Source organism: Ranitomeya variabilis, chromosome 1 (assembly GCF_051348905.1).
Source record: "Ranitomeya variabilis isolate aRanVar5 chromosome 1, aRanVar5.hap1, whole genome shotgun sequence".
NCBI classification, from domain to species: Eukaryota; Metazoa; Chordata; class Amphibia; order Anura; family Dendrobatidae; genus Ranitomeya; species Ranitomeya variabilis.
Window position 1 is genome coordinate 257,217,886 of NC_135232.1, and position 23,165 is coordinate 257,241,050.

At 45.4% G+C, this 23,165-nt stretch overlaps 1 protein-coding gene across 2 annotated transcripts in view; it reads right to left on the reverse strand.

Annotated features, from left to right (window-relative positions):
- RANBP1 (RAN binding protein 1) overlaps positions 1-23,165 on the reverse strand; it is a 64,775-nt gene that overhangs the window by 14,662 nt on the left and 26,948 nt on the right. For both annotated transcript variants that reach the window (XM_077293381.1, XM_077293382.1), the window contains exon 4: positions 21,230-21,358. In XM_077293381.1, the coding sequence (XP_077149496.1) occupies positions 21,230-21,358 (129 nt within the window). The remainder of the gene's footprint in view (positions 1-21,229; positions 21,359-23,165) is intronic.

Sequence of the window (23,165 nt, forward strand, 5' to 3'; positions counted from 1 at the left end):
CCCCAGGCATCCATTTACCCAGAGCCCCAAGTTGTCCGGCCAAATAATACAGGAAAGTCAGTTAATGCCAGTTTAGGCCTAGCTTTCCCCCATATAAAAGGATGAAATTGAAGAGTTCAGATTTGAGAAAAAAGATCTGGGAACAGGAACTGCACTATGTTGAAGGGAATAAATTGAGCTTCGGAAGTAATATCTTAAATCAGATTTATGCGACCAGAAACGGACAATGGTAATTTACTCCACACCACAAATTTATTTATGCTTAACTAGATCCAGTAAGGGAAGAACATTAAATTGCAGATCTAGTCTACTATATTTGGGTATAATTATTCCTAAATATTTAAAAACGGGACACCACTGGTAATAAGGATAGCTCTTCAAGATGATCTGCTGAAACATGGGAAAGAGGCATCAAAGCGGATTTATCCCAATTGATATACAATCCCGAGCATTTACTAAATCTATTTATGGTAGTAATCACATGTGGCAGTGTCTCCTCTACTTCATCCATGAATATTACCATATCATCCGCATATAAGCCAATAACGTCCACACGGTCTGCTATCTTAATACCTTTAATGGTTGGAGTGGATCTCATACGTATTGCTAATGCTTCAATCGCGAGAGTAAATAGGGCCGGTGAAACGACAACCCTGACGGGTTCCTCTTTTCAGGGAAAAGGTCTCTGACATGGAGCCATTAATAATTATCCGGGGTTAGGTTTCATATAAATTGCGCTAATCCATCTTTGAAATTTCGGGCCAAATCAGTATCTCTAAACATGCGGATAAAAAGGACCACTCGAGAATCAAATGCCTTGGCCGCGTCCAGCGAGGCCATAGCCCATCTATTCTCCAGTATCAATGAGATATATTGAGCTACTGATTGGACTCTCCTAATATTAATGGACGTACTTTTACCTGGCATAAATCTGGTCTGGTCTGGTCGTATTATGTCCAATATTACCATATTTAACCTAGTGGCTAAGATTTTAGTGAAAATTTTATAATCTACATTTACTAATGAGATGTGGATCATATCGCCCTATTCTAGGGGGTACTTTCCCTCCTTTTTTAAAACTATAATATTTGCTTCATAATAGGAGTCTGGCAGAGAACCTCCCCTCCAAATCCCCTGGAACACCTTCAAAAGACTCAGCGCTAGGATATCCCGATATTGTCTATACATTTCTATGGGGAACCCATCTGGGCCTGGTGCCTTTCCAGTGGCCATATCCCCTACGGCCGTATTAATCTCTTCCATAGTGAAATCTGCATCTAGAAAAGCTTGTTGTGTAGGACTCAGTGTAGTTAACTCAATGTCTGATAGGTAGTCTAAGCAATCTGAAGTATCAAAGTCCCCCCTAGAGCGATACAACTCTTTAGAATATTCATGGAGGACACTATTGCACCATCTGGTTTTCGGATTTTAAGTATAGTATTAGATGCATTATGCTGTTGTACCATAAATGCTAGAAGTTTACTAGATTGATTCCCTAGTTCAAAGTATGCTTGTCGAGTAAAAAAAGTTTACACTTAGATTTGATATCTACATATTGAGTGTATAGTCTATGGGAATGTAACCATTCAGCCCTGTTCTCGTTGGTTTGGCTAGCTATATAGGCCGCTTCAGAGTCTCTCAGACGTCTCTCCATCTCAGTCTTTCTGTGAGGTCATACGTTTAATGTAGGAAAGTGTTGAGGACAAACATCCTCTCAGGTATGCCTTGAGAGCATAACATTATATTCTGCGGCTCTGGGTCAGACGTTATAAAACTGTCTAGTTGGTCTATAGTTTTGTATTTGGGGCCTATCAGCTTTAACCAAAATGGATTTAGTGTCTAAACCGCATTATGTCTTGTCCGACCAAACTGAAGCTTAAGTATTACCGGGCTATGATCTGACATGCCCCCGTTCCCATGTTCTATCTCCCCCACCCACATTGCCAAATTACTGGATCCAAATATATAATCCAAGCGGGATAGAGTGCGTCTAACGGATGAGTGGCAGGTGTACTCTTTTACGTCAGGATGACGCATTCTCCACAGATCTAGCCACTCACTACCTTCCATAAATTTTGACAGACGAGATGGAGGGGGAGTCACCAACGAGGCCTCACCATCCAGCCTGAGCCTATCAAGGCAATCGTCCATAACTATATTAAAGTCTCCCATGCATATAATATGTGCATCCAGATAACAAAGCAAAACTCAACGCCCTTTTTTATAATGGACATTAGCAGGAGGAGGGGTTGTATATACACATTATAACGTAATCTTTCAAGTTAACCCACGCATGTACAAAGATAAAACGGCCCTCAGGGTCTCTCCTTACCTCCCCAACTTCCTATCTGACATCTCTGTATTAATAGAGAGACCCCTCTAGAATAGCTAGTGTGGAATGTATGTACAGACCATTGCACCTGCCACCCACGGCTTTTGCACTTAACGGACTGAGTCTCTGGTCAAGTGTGTTTCAACTAGTGTTACAATATGAGGATGGTAAGGCCTTATTTGAGAAAATACCTTAACTCTTTCGGGGTGACCCAAGACCTCTCACATTCCAGGTCATACATGTAAGATCAGATGCCATACCCCTTCATCCACATATAATATACGTTGTCACGCTAATTACACTTATGATGTACAATGGAAAAAACATGGCAGCAATTCCTATATAACCATTACCTAACAATACTAAAACAAAATAAAGCAAAATATGCTTCAAGAGGGAGCAAAATTTCATGCTCCTGTCACAGTCCAAAAAAGAGGGTACCACCTCTGAGTACAGAGTCCGGTATAGTGGTTTTCCTGGACTTTGGTGGACAGAGCTCCTGTCATTGAAGAAAAAAAAAGAAAAGAAAGAAGAAAACCCAATGAGAGAGTTCCATTTTCAGTGTATCTATATAAAGAGACGGCAGGTGATCTAGGATTTCCCCCCACTCGCTCCCATATGGGATCGCATCCAATCTTCAGCTTCTGCTGGGGTCATAAAGAAAAAGGAAAAGCCCTTGTAAACAATTCTAAGGCGGGCAGGATAGATCATTGAATATAAAATGTTTTTTTCCCTGAGTTGTTTTTTTATCTTCAGAAATTGAGCACGTTGTTTCTGCAGTTCCATAGAGAAACCCGGGAATATTGAAATAGTAACGTTATTAAATTTAATGGGACTTTTGTCTTGCCTTACGAAGCACTGCATCTCTATCTCTGCAATTCTAAAGGTGCGCCAAAAAGGGTCTCGGTGGGGCGGCCGGAGGAAGAGGTTTTGTTGGAACTCTATGGGCCCTTTCTACAGAGAATGTAGAGGAGAATTCATCCCCCAAAGTATCTTTGAGCCAGCTCTCCAAGAATTGTTCTGGTTGCTGACCTTCTGAACGCTCTGGTAGCCCAATAATACGGATATTATTCCGACGTAGTCTATTCTCTAAGTCGTCCGCCTTGTTTCCAGGCATTTATAGAGCCAGCCACTGTTGTCAGTTTAGTTTCCATGGGCACAGAATTGTCCTCCTGACGAGATACCCGTGACTCCACCTCCGTAATGGAATCCATGAGGGGTCCCATGTCTTGTCGAAGGCGTCCCACCTCAGAGAGTACCTCTATTTTCCCAGTTAAGGATGTCCTAGTTAGAGATATAGCCTGCATTAACTGCTCAGATGCTTGTTTCAAAGTTAGGTCCTCCTGATCCCCATCCTCCTCACTATCCGAGGCACGGTTTTTTAGCTGGCTTGCGGTCTTAGCCCCAAATGAATTGTCTTTATTTGACCGCAGTTTATCAGGGTGATCAGAACGAGCATATTTTCTTAGCTTTTCAGTTGCACCAGAGGTTCTTGGACGGGGCATAGTTAATGTTTTAAGGAGCAAGATCCAATCACTATAGCACTTTAATGGGATACAGTCACTACTTGGTTAATGCACCAATATGCTACAGTGTAGATAGTTCTGTGTAAACATCCGCACAGCGTGCAAAAGGTCCTTGCAGAAGAAATAACGTGTAGCACCAGAGATTTGCTGCAGCTTTTATACTTCTCACCCTGGGAGAAGGGGCAGGTCAGGGAAACAGTCAAAGCAAAAAAAAGCTCAATGTCTATCAAGAAATGCAGAGTCTTCCTCCAAACAGTATTGGGATACAGTGAAATATTATGTATAGCAGTCTCCGTATGGTATTTAGCAGACCAGCCACTTATCGGATGCTGCAAATTCCGCAGTTATATTCCAAATGGTGGGAGCGGAGGGAGAAATGCCAGTTTCAGAGCAGACGCTGGGTCCTGTTAAGGATGGGGGGGGAACCCAGGGCCAGTTTCTCAGGGCTCACACCGCACAGTCCCCCTTTCGTACCTCCCAGAGCTTCACCTGCGTCCAGCTAACTCCTCCTGAGCCGAGTGCCGCTGCTCCACGTCCTTCGCCGCCGGCACACGCTGCAAGAAAGACGGCCGCTGTCTCCTGCAGGGTCCGTCTCCCGTCCTGGCTTCCCCGGCGTAATCCCAGCCGGAGCTGCGCTTTACCTTTCCTCAGAAGCCGGATGCCTCCATGTGCCCACAGCTGTGGCCAGAGGAATCCTCCCGGGCGAGTATAAAACAGAATTATAATCAGGATTGTGGGAGCTCCAGCCAAGCACGTCCTCTCCGCTCACTACAAACGCCACGCCCCCATTTACCATGTTTTTTTGTGCGGATTCCACCTGCGGTTTTACACCTGCAGATTCCCATTATGGAGCAGGTGTAAACCGAAGCGGAATCCGCTTAAAGAATTGACATGCTGCGGAATGTAAACCGCTGCCTTTACACGCGTTTTTCACCGCATGTGCACTGCTGATTGTTTTCCATAGGTTTACATGGTACTGTACAACACATGGAAAACAGCTGCAGATCTGCAGCGTCAAAACTGCTGCTCATCTGCAGCAAAATACGCAGCGTGTGCACATACCCTTAAAGGTAAATCAGTAAGTAGGATCAACAGTCCCATGCAGTCATAGGAACAATAGTAAAATGATATCAAGTTATCTGCTATCCAATAACTTATTCCAGAGAAATACATATTTTTCTTATATGCAAATTATCTATTAAAGAACTATGGGCTGGACACCAATCTCCGAGAAACTGCCTCCAGAGGTCAAATTTAATAAAAGGGTTACATGCGAGATGGAAGCTGAGAGGAACCTGCAGATGTGTCAGTTATAGTCACACACAGCTCTACAGTGAGATAAGGAGAGCACCCATTACACATCACACAGGTATCGCAGCCCTTTATTAAAATTAAGCATGCAAATCTGTATGGTCCAGCCTATAGTCCAGAATAAATCGTCTACATAGAGGAAAAATTAGGATTTTGGGTACCTACTGAAAAATGTCAGCCTTCATTGGTGGTGGTGACACAGAAAACCATGGGTATATGCCACTGCCTCTAAACAAACAAACAAAAAAGTTAGCTCCTCCCCAGCAGTATATACTCACTCACTGGCACAAAGCTAATCTGTTAGGCTACTTTCACACTAGCGTCGGTACGGGGCCGTCGCACCGCGTCGGCCCGACGCATACTGTGCAAGCGCCGCACAACGGGGGCAGCGGATGCTGTTTTTCCACGCATCCGCTGTCCCATTGTGAGGTGCGGGGAGGTGGGGGCGGAGTTCCAGCCGTGCATGCGCGGTCGGAAATTGCGGACCGTCAGCACAAAAAAAGTTACATGTAACGTTTTTTGCTGCCAGCGGTCCGCCATAACACGACGCAACCGTCGCACGACGGTTGCGACGTGTGTCAATACGTCGCAATGCGTCGCTAATGTTAGTCTATGGGGAAAAAACGCATCCTGCAGACTACTTTGCAGGATGCGTTTTTTCGCCAAAACGACGCATTGCGACGTATGCAAAAAAACACTAGTGTGTAAGTAGCCTTAGAGAGAAAGCAGTAGGAGAAGCAACATGAATACAATGATCATAACATAACCAAAACCAACACTAAACAAGTGTGGGTGCAGTGTTCCCCCAGTGAAAGCCCAGAGGAAGATTTTACAGTAGGTAGCCAAAATCTAGGACCACTTTCTACTGAGGTTCACATCAGACAAGGAATAGTTGTAAACCCTGTAGCAGCTTTACAAAGCTGCAAAGCCGACGCCTGGTGGCAGACTGCCCAGAAGGCCCCCACAGCACGGGCAGAGTGTGCTGTGACCCTGAGTGGACACACCCTGTCTTAGTCAATAAGCTTCTAGAATAGCAGAATGGACCCAACGGGCAATGGTAGACCTGGAAGCAGAAAGGCCTTTCCGAGGACTCTCGGCAATGATGATCAGAGAATCTGCACGTCTGAAGGGTGCTGTTCTGGAAAGGTAAAGACTGAGGCCTCTTACTACATCCAGTTTGTTTAGTGACCTCTCTCAAGGATGAGAGGGTAATGGACAAAAGAAAGTACACCTCATTGAGGTGAAATGCTGAAACCACTTTAGGAAGAAAGGATGGAATCGGAGGTAAAACCCTTATCTTGTTATCCACCAGGACATGATGGTAACAACAAGAGAGCGGCAAGTTCAGAGACTCGTCTGAGAAGTAACAGCAGCCAAGAATGCAACCTTCCAGGAGAGGAAGGTGAGAAACTTAAAAAAAAAAAAAATGGAGACTACACGAGGACATCAAGCACTAGGTTAAGATCCAAGGGTTCAAAAGGGAGGAATGGAGTGTGACCTCTTGAATGAATGTCTTGATCTGCAGATGAGACGCCAGATTCTTCTGAAAAAGGATGGAAAGGGCAAACACCTGCCCTTTAAAAGAATAGCGGGACAGGCCAGGCTCCAGACCCAGCTGCAAGAAAGACAGATGGATGGAAAACCATTGGGCTTGTCCAGTTAATTTCACAAAAGCGGAAGAAAGCTTTTCAGATATGATTGTAGAAGCGAGAGGAAGAAAACTTTCTTGCTCTGATCATGGTCTGAATTACCTTATAGGAAAAATCCAGCGGATTTTAAAACCGCGGCCTTAACAACTAAGCTGCTACATTCAATGACTGAGAATTCTGGTGGAAGCAGTGAGAATGGCACTCCTTCCACTTTGATCTTCTTGACCAGCCAGGGAATCATTGGTAGAGGTGGAAACGTATGGGAAAGAGAACTGTTCAAACAGCCGATTGCCAACGGATCGTGGGATCTGGATACGAACTGATGAACCTTGTGGTTTATCCTGGATGCTATTAGGTCGACGTCAGAGTTCCCCATATGAGGCAAATCTTGGAAAAGACTGACGGATTCAGGGACCAATCGTCGGCAGCAAGACCTACGGCCCAGTTGTCAACTATTGGGATGTGCACTGACGTAATTGCTTGTACTATCAGCCAGGCCCACAGCAGGATAAGAGCCACGTCTGACATCACTGCTAGACTTCAAGCCCCCCCCATTGGTGTATCGGCCAGCCAGAAAAAGGTCTCGCTATTTGGAGCAGAGTAATAAAGATTGCCATGTATTCTAGAATGTTGATGGGAAGGGATAATTACCGAGTGGTCCATCAGTTTTGGACTGTGGTCTCAAAAAAAATCTGCTCCAACCGTGTAGGCTGGCATCCATTGACTCTTTCAATGCAGAGACAGAAAATCTTCCGTGAAGGACTAAGGAAGAGTATTTCCACCATTATAGGGACTTCTTTATATGGAGAAGAGGGGATATCAATCGATCCAGGGAGCAAGTTGACCTGGTCCCATATTGATAGAAGAAAAAGTTGAAGAGGGCATATGTGAAACCGAGTAAACGGAACTGCTTCCATTGAAGGAACCATCTTGCTCAGTACGCTAATGCAGAGGATCGCCCTCAGAAAGTAAATCCTACTTGTCAAAAGTCGGGCACTTTTCTTCGGGCAAGAAAACCCTTGCTTGCGTGGTTTTGAACAGCATTCCTAGAGAAACTGTGTTGGACCAGACGAGAAAGGGTGTAGAAAGTGATCTGTAGACTTTTGTGACTTGCTGAGGAGGATGCAGTCTTGATGAGAATATCATCTATATAGGGGGTAACGAGAGCCTCTGCGCTTTAGAATGGCAATAACCATTGCAATTATCTTTGTATAAACCAAGGGTGCCGTGGCTAGACCAAACAGCAGTGCTATGAACTGGAATGCAAGTTTGGTTGAACCTTTGATGGGAGGGGAAAATGGGTATGCGCAAGTAGGCATCCTGAATGTCCACTGAGCACAGTAAGTCTTCTGGTTCCGTGGAACCATCACTGACTGAAGGGGCTCCATTCTGAAGCGTTGTAATAGTACATGTCTGTGAATTTGAATTCCAGGATGGGGAGAGCAGAGCCAACCTTCTCTGGAAACAGCGAACAGGTTTGACGAGAAACCGGAAAAACGTTGTAATGGGGATGATTACACCGATTACGCCTGCCTCCCGACGTCCCAGACCCCAGGCATTGTTGACTACTGAGAGCCACTTGGCCTGGAAATGTAGGAGACATCCCACCCACCCAGAGAGGCTTCCCAAGTGGGAGGCCATTGGGGAACTAGTTGGACACTAAATATGTGTTTCAAGCTTTGAGCAATAGGACCTTCGAATGGTGATGATGTTGCTGGCTGGTAAGGCCGAGCAGGAGGCTGTATTGAGGGCAGCCGAAAGAACGTACTTCCATGCGTGACCAATTTGGTCAGTAAGGCTAGGTTCACATTGCGTTAGGGCAATCCGTTTAGCGCTAGCGGATCGCGCTAACGCAATGTTTATTTAGGGGCCGCGTTAACGTCCCCGCTCTCGCAGATCCCCGATCGGAAACGGACCTCGGGCGCACCGCGGACGCTGCAAGCAGCGTCCGAGGTGCGCCACAGAAGAACGGCACATCGCTAGCGCGAGCCGAAAAAGGCACGCGCTTGCGATGCGCTAGAGGTAAACTTCACATTGCTGTCAATGGGTGCGCTAACGGACCCGTTGCACGGCGTTAATTGCGACATTTTCGCCGTGCAACGCTGTCCCGTTAACGTGCACACATTAACGCAATGTGAACCTAGCCTTAGATTCGCCATCAGAAAGGGGTGGGGTGTCTGAAAGGATGCCCTGGCGGAGGTGTTTCGCCCAGGCCGAAATTGACTTTACTACCTATATAGCAGCAAATGACAGGCAGAGAGCTGAGCCTGTGGCTTTGAAAGCAAGAGTTATAGTGTGCGTCGGAGAGCTCCTTTAAAATGGATGATGATCAGTCAGAGGAAGAATGGGGTCAGTGGAGAGTCGGGAGACGGGGATCTACCGCTGAAACTGGCGAGGAGGTGTAAGGAAAAGGCATGCAGTGTTCCCATGCGATGGGAGGAAGGAGCGATTTGATTCGCTGAAGACTGGGCATATGGGAAAGTCTGGCATGCAATTGGTTGGCTGCCGGTTTGTTCCGGCCCTTGGGAAGGCTCAGACCAGAACCAACGACTAAATTTATGCCTGGAGGCCACAGGGGACCGTGGAAGTCACCACAGGGTACCTTTTCGTAACAGCCTGTTTTCGGCTTTGTGACCGGGTCAAATTTGACAATTCTGACCAGTGTCACTTTATGACGTAATAACTCTAGAACACGTCAACGTATCCCAGCAATTGAAAGAATTTTTTTTTCATGACATTTTGTACTTCATGAAAGTGGTCAAATTTGCTCAATATGACATGTGCTTATTTCTGAAAATACTGGAAATTTGGTGAAACTTTTGTAGTTTTCAAAATTAATTAGTTCTGTCACACAATATAGTTAATAAACAACATTATCCACATGTATACTTTACACCAGAAGTTTTTGAAACCATCTTTTTTTCAAAATGAAGTTAGAAGGGTTAAAAGTTGAACAGCAAGTTCTTATTTTTCCATAAAATTAACTTCATTTTTTTTTACAAACCACATCACATTTGAAGTCACTGCGGGGCCTATATGACAGAAAATACCCAAAAGTGACTCCACTATAAAAATATTCATTTCTCATAGGGCACAGTGACCGCTGCAGCCACCGGCTTCCAGAAGACATCATACCCACCCTCCGCTGCAGCATCTCAATGGTCCCGATGCCTGCAGCTGTACCTGTGCTGAGCGATCACGTGGCACCGCTCATTAAATTATTGAATATGCATGCAGCTCCACTCCCATAGGCATGGATCGCATATTCATTAACTTAATGATCAGTGCCACGTGATCGCTCAGCACAGGTACCAACGAGATGCTGCGACGGAGTGGAGGAGAGCGAGTATGATTGTTTATTTCTTTGGAATAGGAAGCATGCATACCGGGACGGGGGGCGAGCACACATACCAGGATGGGGGTGGGTGAGCCACGCATACCAGGACAGGACAGGGGTGGGACAAGCTCACATCTATTTATATAATTACCTTAAATTGACTGTCATCCAATTCCGTCTGGATGTCCTCGAATCCCACAATCCACCGCGCTGGAAGTACGCCGACCGCCATATTGGAATAACCGAGTGATGGGTATTCCAATATGGCACCCGCTGGTGGTACCAGGCCCTTGCGCAGTACCACCAACGGGTCATAGCCGGACTCCTCCGCCGCAAGAGCCCCTCCCCACCGCTGGGATCCCGGCCGCCGCGAGACAGGTCAGAGGAGAGAGCACTGATAGGAGAACTCAGCACATGGTGGAAGGAGTGGATAGGTGGGTGAGCGCTTGGGAACAAGAGATTCTCAGTGCTGTAAAGCCGGCCCCCATCGGGACGTCACCGCCCTCCCGATGCGATAGCACCGGGCCTCCATCTAGTATACTATATATTTTGCTTAAAGTATGTGTATGACTAATATAACTTTTGATTTGCAGATATTGTAATTTTTAGCAACAGCTATTAACGTGACTTTCAGATGATGTAATATTAACCCCTTTCTGTCATCGGACGTACTATTCCGTCCATGTGGGGTGGGCCCTAATTCCCAAGGACGGAATAGTACGTCCAGCCGCGCTCACAGGGGGAGCGCGGCCGATCGTCAGCTGACTATCGCAGCTGACATCCGGCACTATGTGCCAGGAGCGGTCACGGACCGCCCCCGGCACACTGCGATCAAACATGATTGCAGTGTACCGGCGGTACAGGGAAGCATCGCGCAGGGAGGGGGCTCCCTGCGTGCTTCCCTGAGACGATCGGTACAAGGCGATGTGCTCACCTTGTACCGAGCGTCTCCTCCCCTGCAGTCCCCGGATCCAAAATGGCCGCGGGGCTGCATCCGGGTCCTGCAGGGAGGTGGCTTCACAGCGCCTGCTCAGAGCAGGCGCCGGGAAGTCAGGAGAAGTGCACGTCAGATTGCCGATCTGACACAGTGCACAGCAAAGTGTCAGATCGGCGATCTGTCACTTTACTGTGATGCGCCCAAACGGTGGTTCCCCCCCACATATTGGGTATCATCGTACTCGGGACAAATTGGACAACAACTTTTGGGGTTCAATTTACACGGTTTCCCTTGGAAAAATACAAAACTGGGGGCTAAAAAAACGGTAATTAGTTCTTACCGGTAATTGTATTTCCAGGAATCCACCTGACAGCACCATTGGAGGACGTCCTTCTTACCCTCAGTGGGACAGGAACAACAAGCTGTTAAAAGGACCCTCCCCACTCCACCCACCAGTGATTTTCTAAGTACCACATCTGGATGGATGCAAAAAGATTATTAACAATTATACACCAATGTTACATCACATTAGTCAGTAGTATAAGCTTGCAGTGGGAGGGAACTAGTAGTGCTGTCAGGTGGATTCCTGGAAATACAATTACCGGTAAGAACTAATTACCGTTTTCCAGTCCACCACCTGACAGCACCATTGGAGAAATACCAAAGGATGTTTAACTAGGGTGGGACTACTGCATGTAATACTTTTCTACCAAAGGCTAACTGGTCTGATACGACATCTAATTTATAGTGTCTAGCAAAGGTAGAAAGACTAGTCCAAGTCGCCGCCCTACAGATTTTCTCAGCTGAGGCTCCCCCTTTCTCTGCCCATGATGTAGAGATAGCTTGTGTTGAATGGGCCCTAAGAGTATCCGGGGGATCTTTCCCTTGGTCTGTATATGCTAGGCTAATCATGTTTTTAATCCACCTAGCAATGGTTGATTTTGCTGCTTTACATCCCCTATTTGGACCACCGTACTGTATAAATAAGTTAGTGTCCTGTCTCCAACTTTCCGTCGCCCCCAGGTGTTTTAGAACAGTCTCCCTAACGTCAAGGTTATGGTAGACCCCTTCTTTTGCGTTTCTAGGGTGTTGGCAGAATGAAGGAAGGATTATCTCCTGATTTATATTGGTAGAGGATACTACTTTGGGGAGGAAAGCTGGGTTAAGTTTAAAGACTATCCTGTCGTCAAAGATCTGAAGATATGGGTTCTGGATGGAAAGAGCCTGCATCTCCCCCAGCCTTTTAGCTGACGTGATGGCAATTAGGAAGGCAGTCTTAAAGGAGAGATTGGCTATGTTCATATCTGACAAGTACGGGGTTTTACACAAGGTGTTAAGAACCAGGTTTAGGTCCCAAGGAGGAGTTGATTTCCTCACAAGTGGCCTCATTCTCTGCGTGGCCCTGGAAAATCTTGCTATCCAGGGATGGGAGGCTAGCGATGTATCAAAAAAGACTAAGTGCTGCAATCTGTACTTTTAGAGTACTAGGCCGAAGGCCCTTCTCAAATCCGAGTTGCAGGAAATCGAGGATTCTGGGAATGTCTGGTTTCGAAGTATCCACAGGACCCCCTCCCAAAAAGGAACAATACCGCTTCCAGATTTTGTTGTAAATCGCCGAAGTCACCGGCTTTCTGCTTGCCTGGAGTGTGGTAATGACATCTTCTGACAGTCCTCTGGATCTTAAGGTTTGCCGTTCAGGATCCAAGCAGATAGGTGAAGAGAGTCTGGGTTCTTGTGGAACACTGGACCCTGAAGTAGAAGATCCTGCCTGTTCGGTAATAAGACTGGTTTCTCTGTTGACATTCTGGATAGCAGAGAAAACCAGCTCCTTTTTGGCCAAAAAGGAACCACCAGGATTACGGTTGCTCCTTCGTCTCGTATCTTCCTGAGTGTCTTCGGTATCAGAGGAAGAGGTGGAAATGCGTACAGGAGACCTTCTCCCCAGTACTGAGACAAGGCGTCTACTGCGGTGGCACCGTCGAAAGGATTGAGCGAAAAAAATGCTCTGGTCTTTGTGTTTGACCTGGTAGCAAAGAGGTCCACCTGAGGAGTTCCCCACTTCTGGCACAGACTGCTGAATACTTCTGGGTTTAGTTCCCATTCTCCGGGATGTAGAGACGTTCTGCTCAGGAAATCTGCTACCTGATTCTTTGCGCCTTCCAGGTGAACTGCCGAGATGGATTTGACAGATTTTTCTGCCCACCTGAAAATCTGGTCTGCTAAGTGTTGCAGTGGTGGATGCTTCGGACCTCTTTGGTGTCTCAGGAACGCCACTGCTGTGACATTGTCGGACAGTATCCTTACGTGTTTGTTCCAGACCAGTGACTGGGCCTGGTACAGCACCTTCCAGATTGCATACAGCTCCCTGAAATTTGACGATCTTGCGGCAATCTGAGGAGTCCATTCTCCCTGATAGTATGTTCTTCCTATATGAGCGCCCCATCCGTATTGACTGGCGTCTGTGGTAACCGTAACACAGGGATCGAGTATCCATGGAACTCCCTCTCTCAGGTTTTCTGGTGTGGTCCACCAGGTTAGGGATCTCTTTACTGACGGAGACACCATAATCTTCCTGTCTAGGGAACTCTGTTTCCTGTTCCAAGATCCCAAGACTTCTCTCTAACTCCCGCAAGTGGAATTGGCTCCATTTCACACAGGGTATGAATGCTGTCAAATCCCAGTATCCTCATTGCCTCTCTTATGGAGGGGGTACTTCTTCTGAATTGATGTACGTGCCCGATTAAGGCCTCCTGTCTGTCTTCTGGTAAAAAAGATGTTCTTAGTTTGGAATCTAATATTACCCCCAGAAATTTTATTCTGGAATCTGGGACCAGGCAGGATTTCTTCCAGTTCACAATCCACCCCAGATCCTGCAGGATGGACAGAGTGAAGTTGCAGTCTATTCTGAGGAGCTTCTCTGATCTCGCCATTATCAGAAAGTCGTCTAGATATGGTACTATGGTCACATTCTGGTTTCTTAGATAGGCCACAACTTCTGACAGTTTGGTGAAAATCCTGGGCGCCGAAGCAAGCCTGAAGGGGAGACATCGAGACATCTGAACTGGAAGTGATGTAATATTCCCTTGTTCATTAGGGCAAACCTCAGGAATTTTTGGTAGGAAGCATGTATTGGGACATGATAGTATGCATTGCTCAGGTCTAAGGTGCACATCACCATGTCCTTGTCTATAAGAGGCGTTGTGGACTTTATGGATTCCATCCTGAATCTCTTGTACCGGAACCATCTGTTTAGTGGTTTTAAATTTATGATCGTCCGGGAGTCCCCTGACTTTTTTTATTGAAAACAAATAGGAGTAATGGCCTTTGCCTCTTTCTAAGATGGGTACTGGAGTGATCGCATCTAACTATCAACTCCTGGATGTTTGTCCACATAGAGGAGTCAGAGCGGACGGGGCCGGGTTACCACAAATCTTTCTGGGGGACTGCTGGAGAACTCTAGTTTGTATCTCTGAGCAATCACCTGCAGAATCCAAGGATTCTGGGATACTTTCTGCCAACCCCCTAGAAATTTTTGTAACCAACCACCCACCTTGATGTCATTTATTTGGTTTTGCTGTACCTGCACTTGGGAAGATGGAGTCTCTACCCTTCCCTCCTTTGGGATAAGACCACCTCCCAGTCTTCCCTTTCCCCCTGTAGTCTGACTTCTGACTAGGTCGGGATCTACGAAAGGGCTGGTACTTTTTTGTATTTTCCTCAGGGAACCCCTTCTTTTTATCTGAGGCTTTTTCTAAGATGTCGTCTAGAATAGGCCCAAATACTTTATTCCCTGAGAATGGGATTCCACACAATTTATTTTTTGACTGGAGATCACCTGACCAGGGTTTTAGCCATATGGCTCTTCTGGCCGCGAAGCGTACAGATTCAGCAGAAGCGTCCGCCATAAAGCCTGTTGCAAGTTTAAGCAACGGCAGGGATTTAAGGATAACATCTCTGGAAGTCTTGGCTTTAAGATGATCCTCCAAATCGTCAATCCATAAATGCATTGACCGGGCTACCGATGTTGCCGCTATATTGGCCCGTATTATTGCTGCGGAGGACTCCCAAGTTCTCCTTAGCAGACCGTCCGCTTTACGATCCATAGGATCTTTTAATGCGGAGGAGTCCTCAAATGGGATTGAGGTCTTCGCCACTTTTGCTAGCGGAACATCAATCTTTGGGACTTCATCCCACACTTTAATGTCCTCTGGATTATAGGGCAAACGAAGTCTAAAATCTCTGGGTATCACTAGTCTCTTCTCCGCTTCCTGCCATTCTTCCAGGATCATGGAACGGATGTGGTTGTTGACAGGAAAAACTTTTGTCACTTGGGCATGTAATCCACCAAACATCTCATCCTGGATCGAGGTTTCCTCTGCCGTGTCCTGTAGCTGCATGGTGTTACGTACAGCATAAAGAAGTTCCTCTGTGTCTGCCGCCGAGAAGAGATATCTTTTCCCTCTGCTCAATGACCCGTCTCTTTCCTCCTGGTCAGACTCTTCTGAAGCCTCTCCTTCAGAAGAGGGGCTAGATTCCCTCGGCCTCTTCCGTGAGGCTTGCGGTTCCGACTGGCTTGCCTGGGGAAGATTCAAGCCTGAAATGGACGCCTGAACCTCCTGCCGGATCATTGTCCTCATACGGGATAGTAGCGCAGTTTGCTCATCCCCCACAATCTTGGATGTGCATGATTTGCACAATGGCTTCCGCCAATTTTCCGGAAACTTAGTGGCACATATAGGGCATTTACTTTTCCCAGATCTTTTCTTTTCGGTTGTGGGAATGGCGAGCTCTGCCTAGGATAGATAGAGATATATATAGAATACGTAGGTAGGGAAGCAGGGGGAGGGGTGAGCTTTGTGGTATGGCTCAACACAGCCCACTCACCAGGGTTTTTACCTGGTTGATCCTGCCTCCTTACCGCGTCCACCGTGCTGAAAGGCCTTCATGAAGGCCGTCGCCGGCGTCCCCCAGTCCGACGCTCGTCGCAACCGGAAGTGATGCGGCCCGTCGACCGGAAGTGACGCGGCCCGTCGACCGGAAGTGACGCGGCCGCAGGTCCTGGAGCCAGCAGCGGCTGCCGCGCTGAGAGCAACTGCCGGAAATGGACGCGGCCGCATGCTGGGAACAGCCACCGTCTGGAGATGGCCCCCACATACACCCCCAGCAGACAACGCCCGGACCGAGAGCCCCCACATGGAGGAACGGACCCAGGAGCAGCGCTACACTGGGGAGGCTGAGGGACCCCCCCATCGCAGGTATCAGCCGCAGATATCTTGCGGCAGGGAAGGGAAAGGCTGGGCCCCCCGATCCCCACCATCTGCACAGCACCGTCGGAGGATACGCTTGTCGTTCCTATCCGTAGTGGGACAGGAAAAACACTGGTGGGTGGAGTGGGGAGGGTCCTTTTAACCGCTTGTTGTTCCTGTCCCACTGAGGGTAAGAAGGACGTCCTCCAATGGTGCTGTCAGGTGGTGGACTGGAAAATAAATTTGGTGGAAAAAAAAGGATTTTTTATTTTCACGGCTCTGCGTTATAAACTGTAGTGAAACACTTTGGGGGTTCAAAGCTCTCACCACACATCTAGATTAGACCCCCTAAGGAACTTCTTTCCAAAATGGTGTCACTTGTGGGGGGTTTCAATGTTTAGGCACATCAGGGGCTCTCCAAACGCAACATGGCGTTCCATCTCAATTCCAGTCAATTCTGCATTGAAAAGTCAAATGGCGCTCCTTCCCTTCCAAGCTCTGCCATGCGCCCAAACAGTGGTTTACCCCCACATATGGGGTATCGGCGTACTCAGTACAAATTGTACAACAACTTTTGGGGTCCATTTTCTCCTGTTGCCCTTGGTAAAGTAAAACAAATTGGAGCTGAAGTAAATTTTGTGTAAAAAAGTTAAATGTTCATTTTTATTTAAACATTCCAAAATTCTCGTGAAACACCTGAAGGGTTAATAAACTTCTTGAATGTGGTTTTGAGCACCTTGAGGGGTGCAGTTTTTAGAATGGTGTCACACTTGCTTATTTTCCATCATATAGGCCCTTCAAAATGACTTCAAATGAGATGTGGTCCCTAAAAAAAAATGGTGTTGTAAAAATGAGAAATTGCTGGTCAACTTTTAACCCTTATAACTCTCTAACCCAAAAAAATTTTGGTTCCACAATTGTGCTGATGTAAAGTAGACATGTGGGAAATGTTACTTATTAAGTATTTTGTGTGACATATCTCTGTGATTTAATTGTATAAAAATTCAAAGTTGGAAAATTGCGAAATTTTCAAAATTTCCGTTTTTTTCACAAATAAACGCAGGTAATATCAAAGAAATGTTACCACTATTATGAAGTACAATATGTCACGAGAAAACAATGTCAGAATCAGGATCCGTTGAAGCGTTCCAGAGTTATAACCTCATAAAAGGGACAGTGGTCAGAATTGTAAAAAATTGGCCCGGTCATTAACGTGCAAACCACCCTTGGGGGTAAAGGGGTTAAGCAACAGTCATATATATGTATAATTACTGGAGTATATTTATATATGCTTGTCCCTCCCCTATTTGTATAGGGGTCTTTCCCTTCTTCTGTTTACCCCTTTCCACTTCGGCTATCCCTTATTCTCCCTTCTTTTCCCTCCCCAAGTTAAAAATGTTTTTTAAAAAGATTATTGGAAAAAGGACGGGGGTGGGTGAGCCACGCATACCAGGACAGGACGGGGTTGGGTGAGCCACGCATACCAGGACAGGACGGGGTTGGGTGAGCCACGCATACCAGGACAGGACGGGGTTGGGTGAGCCACGCATACCAGGACAGGACGGGGTTGGGTGAGCCACGCATACCAGGACAGGACGGGGTTGGATGAGCCACGCATACCAGGACAGGGGGTGACCCACACATAGCAGGACATGGATGAGAGGACAATGCTTACCTGGCTTAGGCTATGTGCACACGATGCGGATTGGTGTGCGGATTTGTCCGCACTGTTTTTGCTAAATCTGCAGGTAAACCGCACTGCGGATTATCGCAGTTTTTGTGTGGATTCCACCTGCAGATTCCTATCGAGGAGCAGGTGTAAAGCGCTGCGGAATACGCACAAAGAATTGACATGCTGCGGAAAAAACACCGCTGCATTTCCACGCGTTTTTTTCCCACAGCATGTGCACTGCAGATTTTTTTTCCCCATACGTTTACATGATACTGTACAACACATGGAAAACAGCTGCAGAATCAATAAGCTTACCCAGTTTTCCGCAGCAAAATTAGGTGTCTCGGCTTATACTCATACATACGGTAAATGTTATTTAGCTGCAAATTTTTTCATTTTCACAAGGGTAACGGAAGAAAATGCACCATAAAATTTGTTGTGCGATTTATTTTGAGTATGCCAATATCCCATATTTAGTGAAAAACTACTGTTTGGGCACACGGCAGGGCTCAGAAGGAGCACCGTTTGAGTTTTGGAACACTGAACACATTAGCTTATTTTGTAAATTACTCCCATCAAGGAATTTATTTATATGTGTGATGAGCACCTTGTACCACCCTCAGGGGCTTCACAAAATTTTAAAATGTTAAGCCATGAAAATTTTTGTATTTTTACAGGGTTAACAGGAAAAAGATGCCAAAATTTGTTGTGTAATATTTACAGAGTATGCAGATACACCATATTTGTTGGAAAACTACTGCTTGCGCGCATGACAGGATTGAAAAGGGAATGAGCACTATTTTCGCTAGAATACGTTGTGGGTACCATGTCACATTTGAAAAGCCCCTGACATGTCAAAACAGCAGAAACCCCCACAAGTTATACCATTTTGTTAACTACAAGTCTCAAGGAATTCATCTAGGGAAGTAGTGAGTATTTTTAACTCTAAGGCAATTCACAAACTTATATTTAATTCACTCAGCCCAAAATTATACTACTATTTTTTCCACCAAAATGTTGCTTTGACCTTAAGTTTTCAATTTTCAAAAGGGATAATATGAATACATGAACAGTAAAATTTGTTATGCAATTTCTCCTGAGTACATCAATACCCGATAAGTGGTCGAAAAAAAACTTTTGAGGCATAGTGCAAAGCTCAGAAGCGCCATATTTCAGTAGAGATTTCACTGCACTGGTTTGAGGGTGCCATGCCACAATGGCAGAGCCCCTGGGGTTCCAGAACAGCAGAAACTCCCATAAAAGTGACTGCATTTTACAAACTAAACCTCTTAATGAATTCACCTAGGGGTGCATTGATCATATTGACACCACAGGTGTTTCACAGAAATTTATACCAGTGGAGAAAAAAAATAATTACATTTTACCACACACACAAAAAAAATTAGTTTTAGCCCCAGATTTTATATTTTTACAAAAGTGGGTAAAAATGGCACCATAATTTGTCACACAATTTGTACTGAACGTGGCAATATCCCATATGTGGTTGTACAGTACTGCTTTAGCCATACAGAGACTTGGGAGGGATGGAGCGCTATTTGCATCCTGGAGCGCAGATTTTCCTAGAATAGTTTGTGGACTGCATATACAGGGCCCCTAAGTGAAAGAAAAGCAGAATCCCACCTCAAGTGACCCAATTTTGGAAATTTATCTACAGATGTGACGATATTTACTCTATGACTTTTCCAGAAACAAGCAGCAGTGGATGCTGCAGAGAGAAAGTTGAAAACTGCAGTTGTAGTACCCCGTACGTTGTAGTTACCAGTACATTATGCCCACCCAGCTCATGCTCCTGGAGGCATGCACCCGTAAATTAGGCGAGCTCTCATCACTACAGAAATGCCAAACATGTGGCTTAGGCACACAGACATTTAGATTTAGATTTGGGAGCACAGAATTCGTTTGATTTCTTTTGGGTGGGGAGGGCGAGGAGCCATAACACGCATTTGCAGAGCTTTTGTACTACCAGTAATGCGGAACCCCCTATATTTCCATTAACAAATGATGGACCTGTAAAAGGAACTGAAATGCAGTCTCGTGCGGCGCTCCTCAAAATTGTAACATTTGAGAGATCGGCTTATTTTAAAAAAATTTTTATTCTGACATGTACAAAGTAAAAACAATGCCTTTTGGCTTAAAAAAAGTCTTCATCAGGTAAAAAATATACCTGTATATGTATACTGTACCTGATGAAGGCTTTTTTTTTTTTTTTAAAGATTTTACTGTCTAAACGTTAAGACATTTTCAGTAATTAAACCCCAATGGGTAGTTTGAAAAAAAAAAAAAAAAAAAAAAAAGAAGCCTGCCAAAGTGCTTATGTGTCTATGTTGAGATCTCAGTTGCAGATTTGTGGAGAAAGGACCACTGGGACAACCACCAATTAATAGAATTAAGGGGCTGTGGCAATGCCTTTCCCCTATATCACAGATGCAGTTCACTGTACTCTACATAGCCCCTTTATTTTTACGATCACTTGGCATCTCTGAGGTCAAACCCCAACGAGCATATCCTTATGTTGTCCGTTTACATGCCACGAATACCCATATAAACCAGTGTGCTGTAATGTCTGTATACTCTTTTCCTTCTGCCCTTGCTCAGGAGATGTGGTATGATCAGACCATGTCCCTGAACGGTCAGACATGGTCATTACACAGTACACAGCAGGGACACATTTATAAGATTATCTCAGCACAGGAAAGAAAATTCAAAAAATTGTCCTCAAGGACTAGGGGAAACATTTATGTTTTCACTATCTCAGCACAGGAACATTTAACACCTGTGAAAGTTATTTTGATTTCAAGATCTATTGATTAAAATGTACTTAGCTGGATGGAACACCACTTTAAGAAAATAAAAAATTTATGCACTATGTGCAGAGTAATGAGAATATTTGTGACATCTGAGGTTTACCAGCTGTGAGCCTTTATATTATATGTATACACTTCACACTGTACTCCAGTGCTAAAAACCGGTACAAACGATATGGATCTGTTCCCAAACAAATTATAGCTTTTGATTTAAGGAAAAAAAAGGACCCCTTTTGCAACCATTTAGATTATGACATGATAAATTCCACTTATAACCCTAGAAAGTAACAATTTTGGATAATGGTATAGAGGTGTGGTAAAGACAAGTGCTTACAATGACAGGTACACAAGTAGAGAGCATGAGCCACACAACTACACAATATAAAATACTCACTTTCTGCATTTAAAAACCGAATGGCCAGTAATTCAGGTTTTGGTGCTTCATCGGCGTAATCTGCATATGTGTTCCAAACCCAGGCTCTGTCACTACCAGCATTGGGTTTCAGTTCCATTGATGGGATCACTAGAAGAAAAGGGGATTTGTACTTTAATTTCTTTTACTTTAGCCATCATCTTCCACCATAGATCAGAGTTGAGCAGATCAGGTATAGAACAAAGACAATTTCTCTCTCACCCAACCACCACCCATGTTTTAGGCATTTAAAAGTAACTGAAAAACCACATTGAGAAATATATAGGGCCATGTGTTACTCGGGTTTTGTTCAGACCTGTACTAGGTAGTGAAAGGCTAATAACACAATTAACATGGGTAATGTGTGTGTTGAGGGGGGGGGGAACCTGAGGTTTACATATTAGTGGTCATACTTAGTGATGAGCAAGCATGCTCGTGTCTGTGTACTAATCTAGCATTTTCAGCGTGCTTGGAAAAATGCTTGAGTTGCCACGGCTGCATGTCACATAGCTGTTCAACAGCCGTAACACATGCTGGGATTACCTGACAAGCAGGAAATCCCAGCATGTGTTGCCGAACAGCCTAGAGACATGGAGCCAAGGGGACTCAAGCATTTTTCCGAGCATGCCAAAAACAATCGATTAGAACCCGAGCATGCTCTGATAACGCCTTATCTGAGCACACCCGATCACTAGCCCCCAGCGTATTTATAAAAAAATATAATAATAATAATAAATAATAATAATGTGTACTTACCATAAAATCCTTTTCTCCGAGCCAATCATTGGGGCACAGACCGTGGGTGTATGCTGCTGCCACTAGGAGGACACTAAGTGATACAAAGAAAGTTAGCTCCTCCCGTGCAGTCTACACCCTCCTGCTGGCTCTCAACTAACCAGTTCAGTGCAAAAGTAGTAGGAGATCAACAATAACATATGAGCATATAGAATGTCACATTATATATATATATATATATATATATATATATATATATATATATATATATATATATATATATATATATATGAGAGCATAGCATGTCAAATTATAAAACAAGCACAAGCTAATATGGTGCGAGCTGTGTCCCCCAATGATTGGCTCGGAGAAAAGGATTTTACGAAGAGTACACAAAAATCCCCATTTCTCTTACGCCTAATTGGGGGACACAGACCGTGGGACGTCCCAAAGTAGTCCCTGGGTGGGGACAACATCAGATCAGGCCCTGTGTAACCGCTACTTACAAGTGCGACACCACGGCCTGCAGAGTCCGCCTGCCCAGACTCACATCTGTGAAAGTCTGGGAATTATAGTGCTTCAAGAATGCCTGCGGACTGAACGAACCCGCAAGCTCGCAGTCGTGCTGTGCCGACGCCTGGTACCTAGAATCCAAGAAACCTCGATAGACAGGGAGATAGGCTGACATCTAACACGGAAAAATTCCTGGATGGTGTAAAATCCACCAAGCTAACATGGCCGATGAAACGGCTAAACCCTTCCTGTATGAGTCAGGAAGCAGTCCTCTTACAGTGAGGTAGCCCAAATAAAGCGTCCAGCCTTCGGAAGGACGCCATCCTCGAGACGTACCTACTCAGAGCACTCACCACGTCCAGAATATGGGGAACCCATTCCGTTATGTGGACTGGTGCCGAAAGATGAGGGAAGAATAATGCCCTCATAACTGTGGGAATACAATACCACCTTGGTAACAAGGGACGGGGATTGCCTGTAGACAACCTTGCTCTGATGGTAATAAGGGAAAAGGTCTGAAAGAACAGAGCAGCTAGCTCCGAAGACTCGTCTGGATGAGGAGATCGCAGAGAAAAAAAGGGCGATATTCCCTGATAGTAAAGTCTGTCCGGATCAAAAGGAGTCTACTGTAAGACTCCCAGGATCATTAAGGTCCTAAAGATCTAATGGT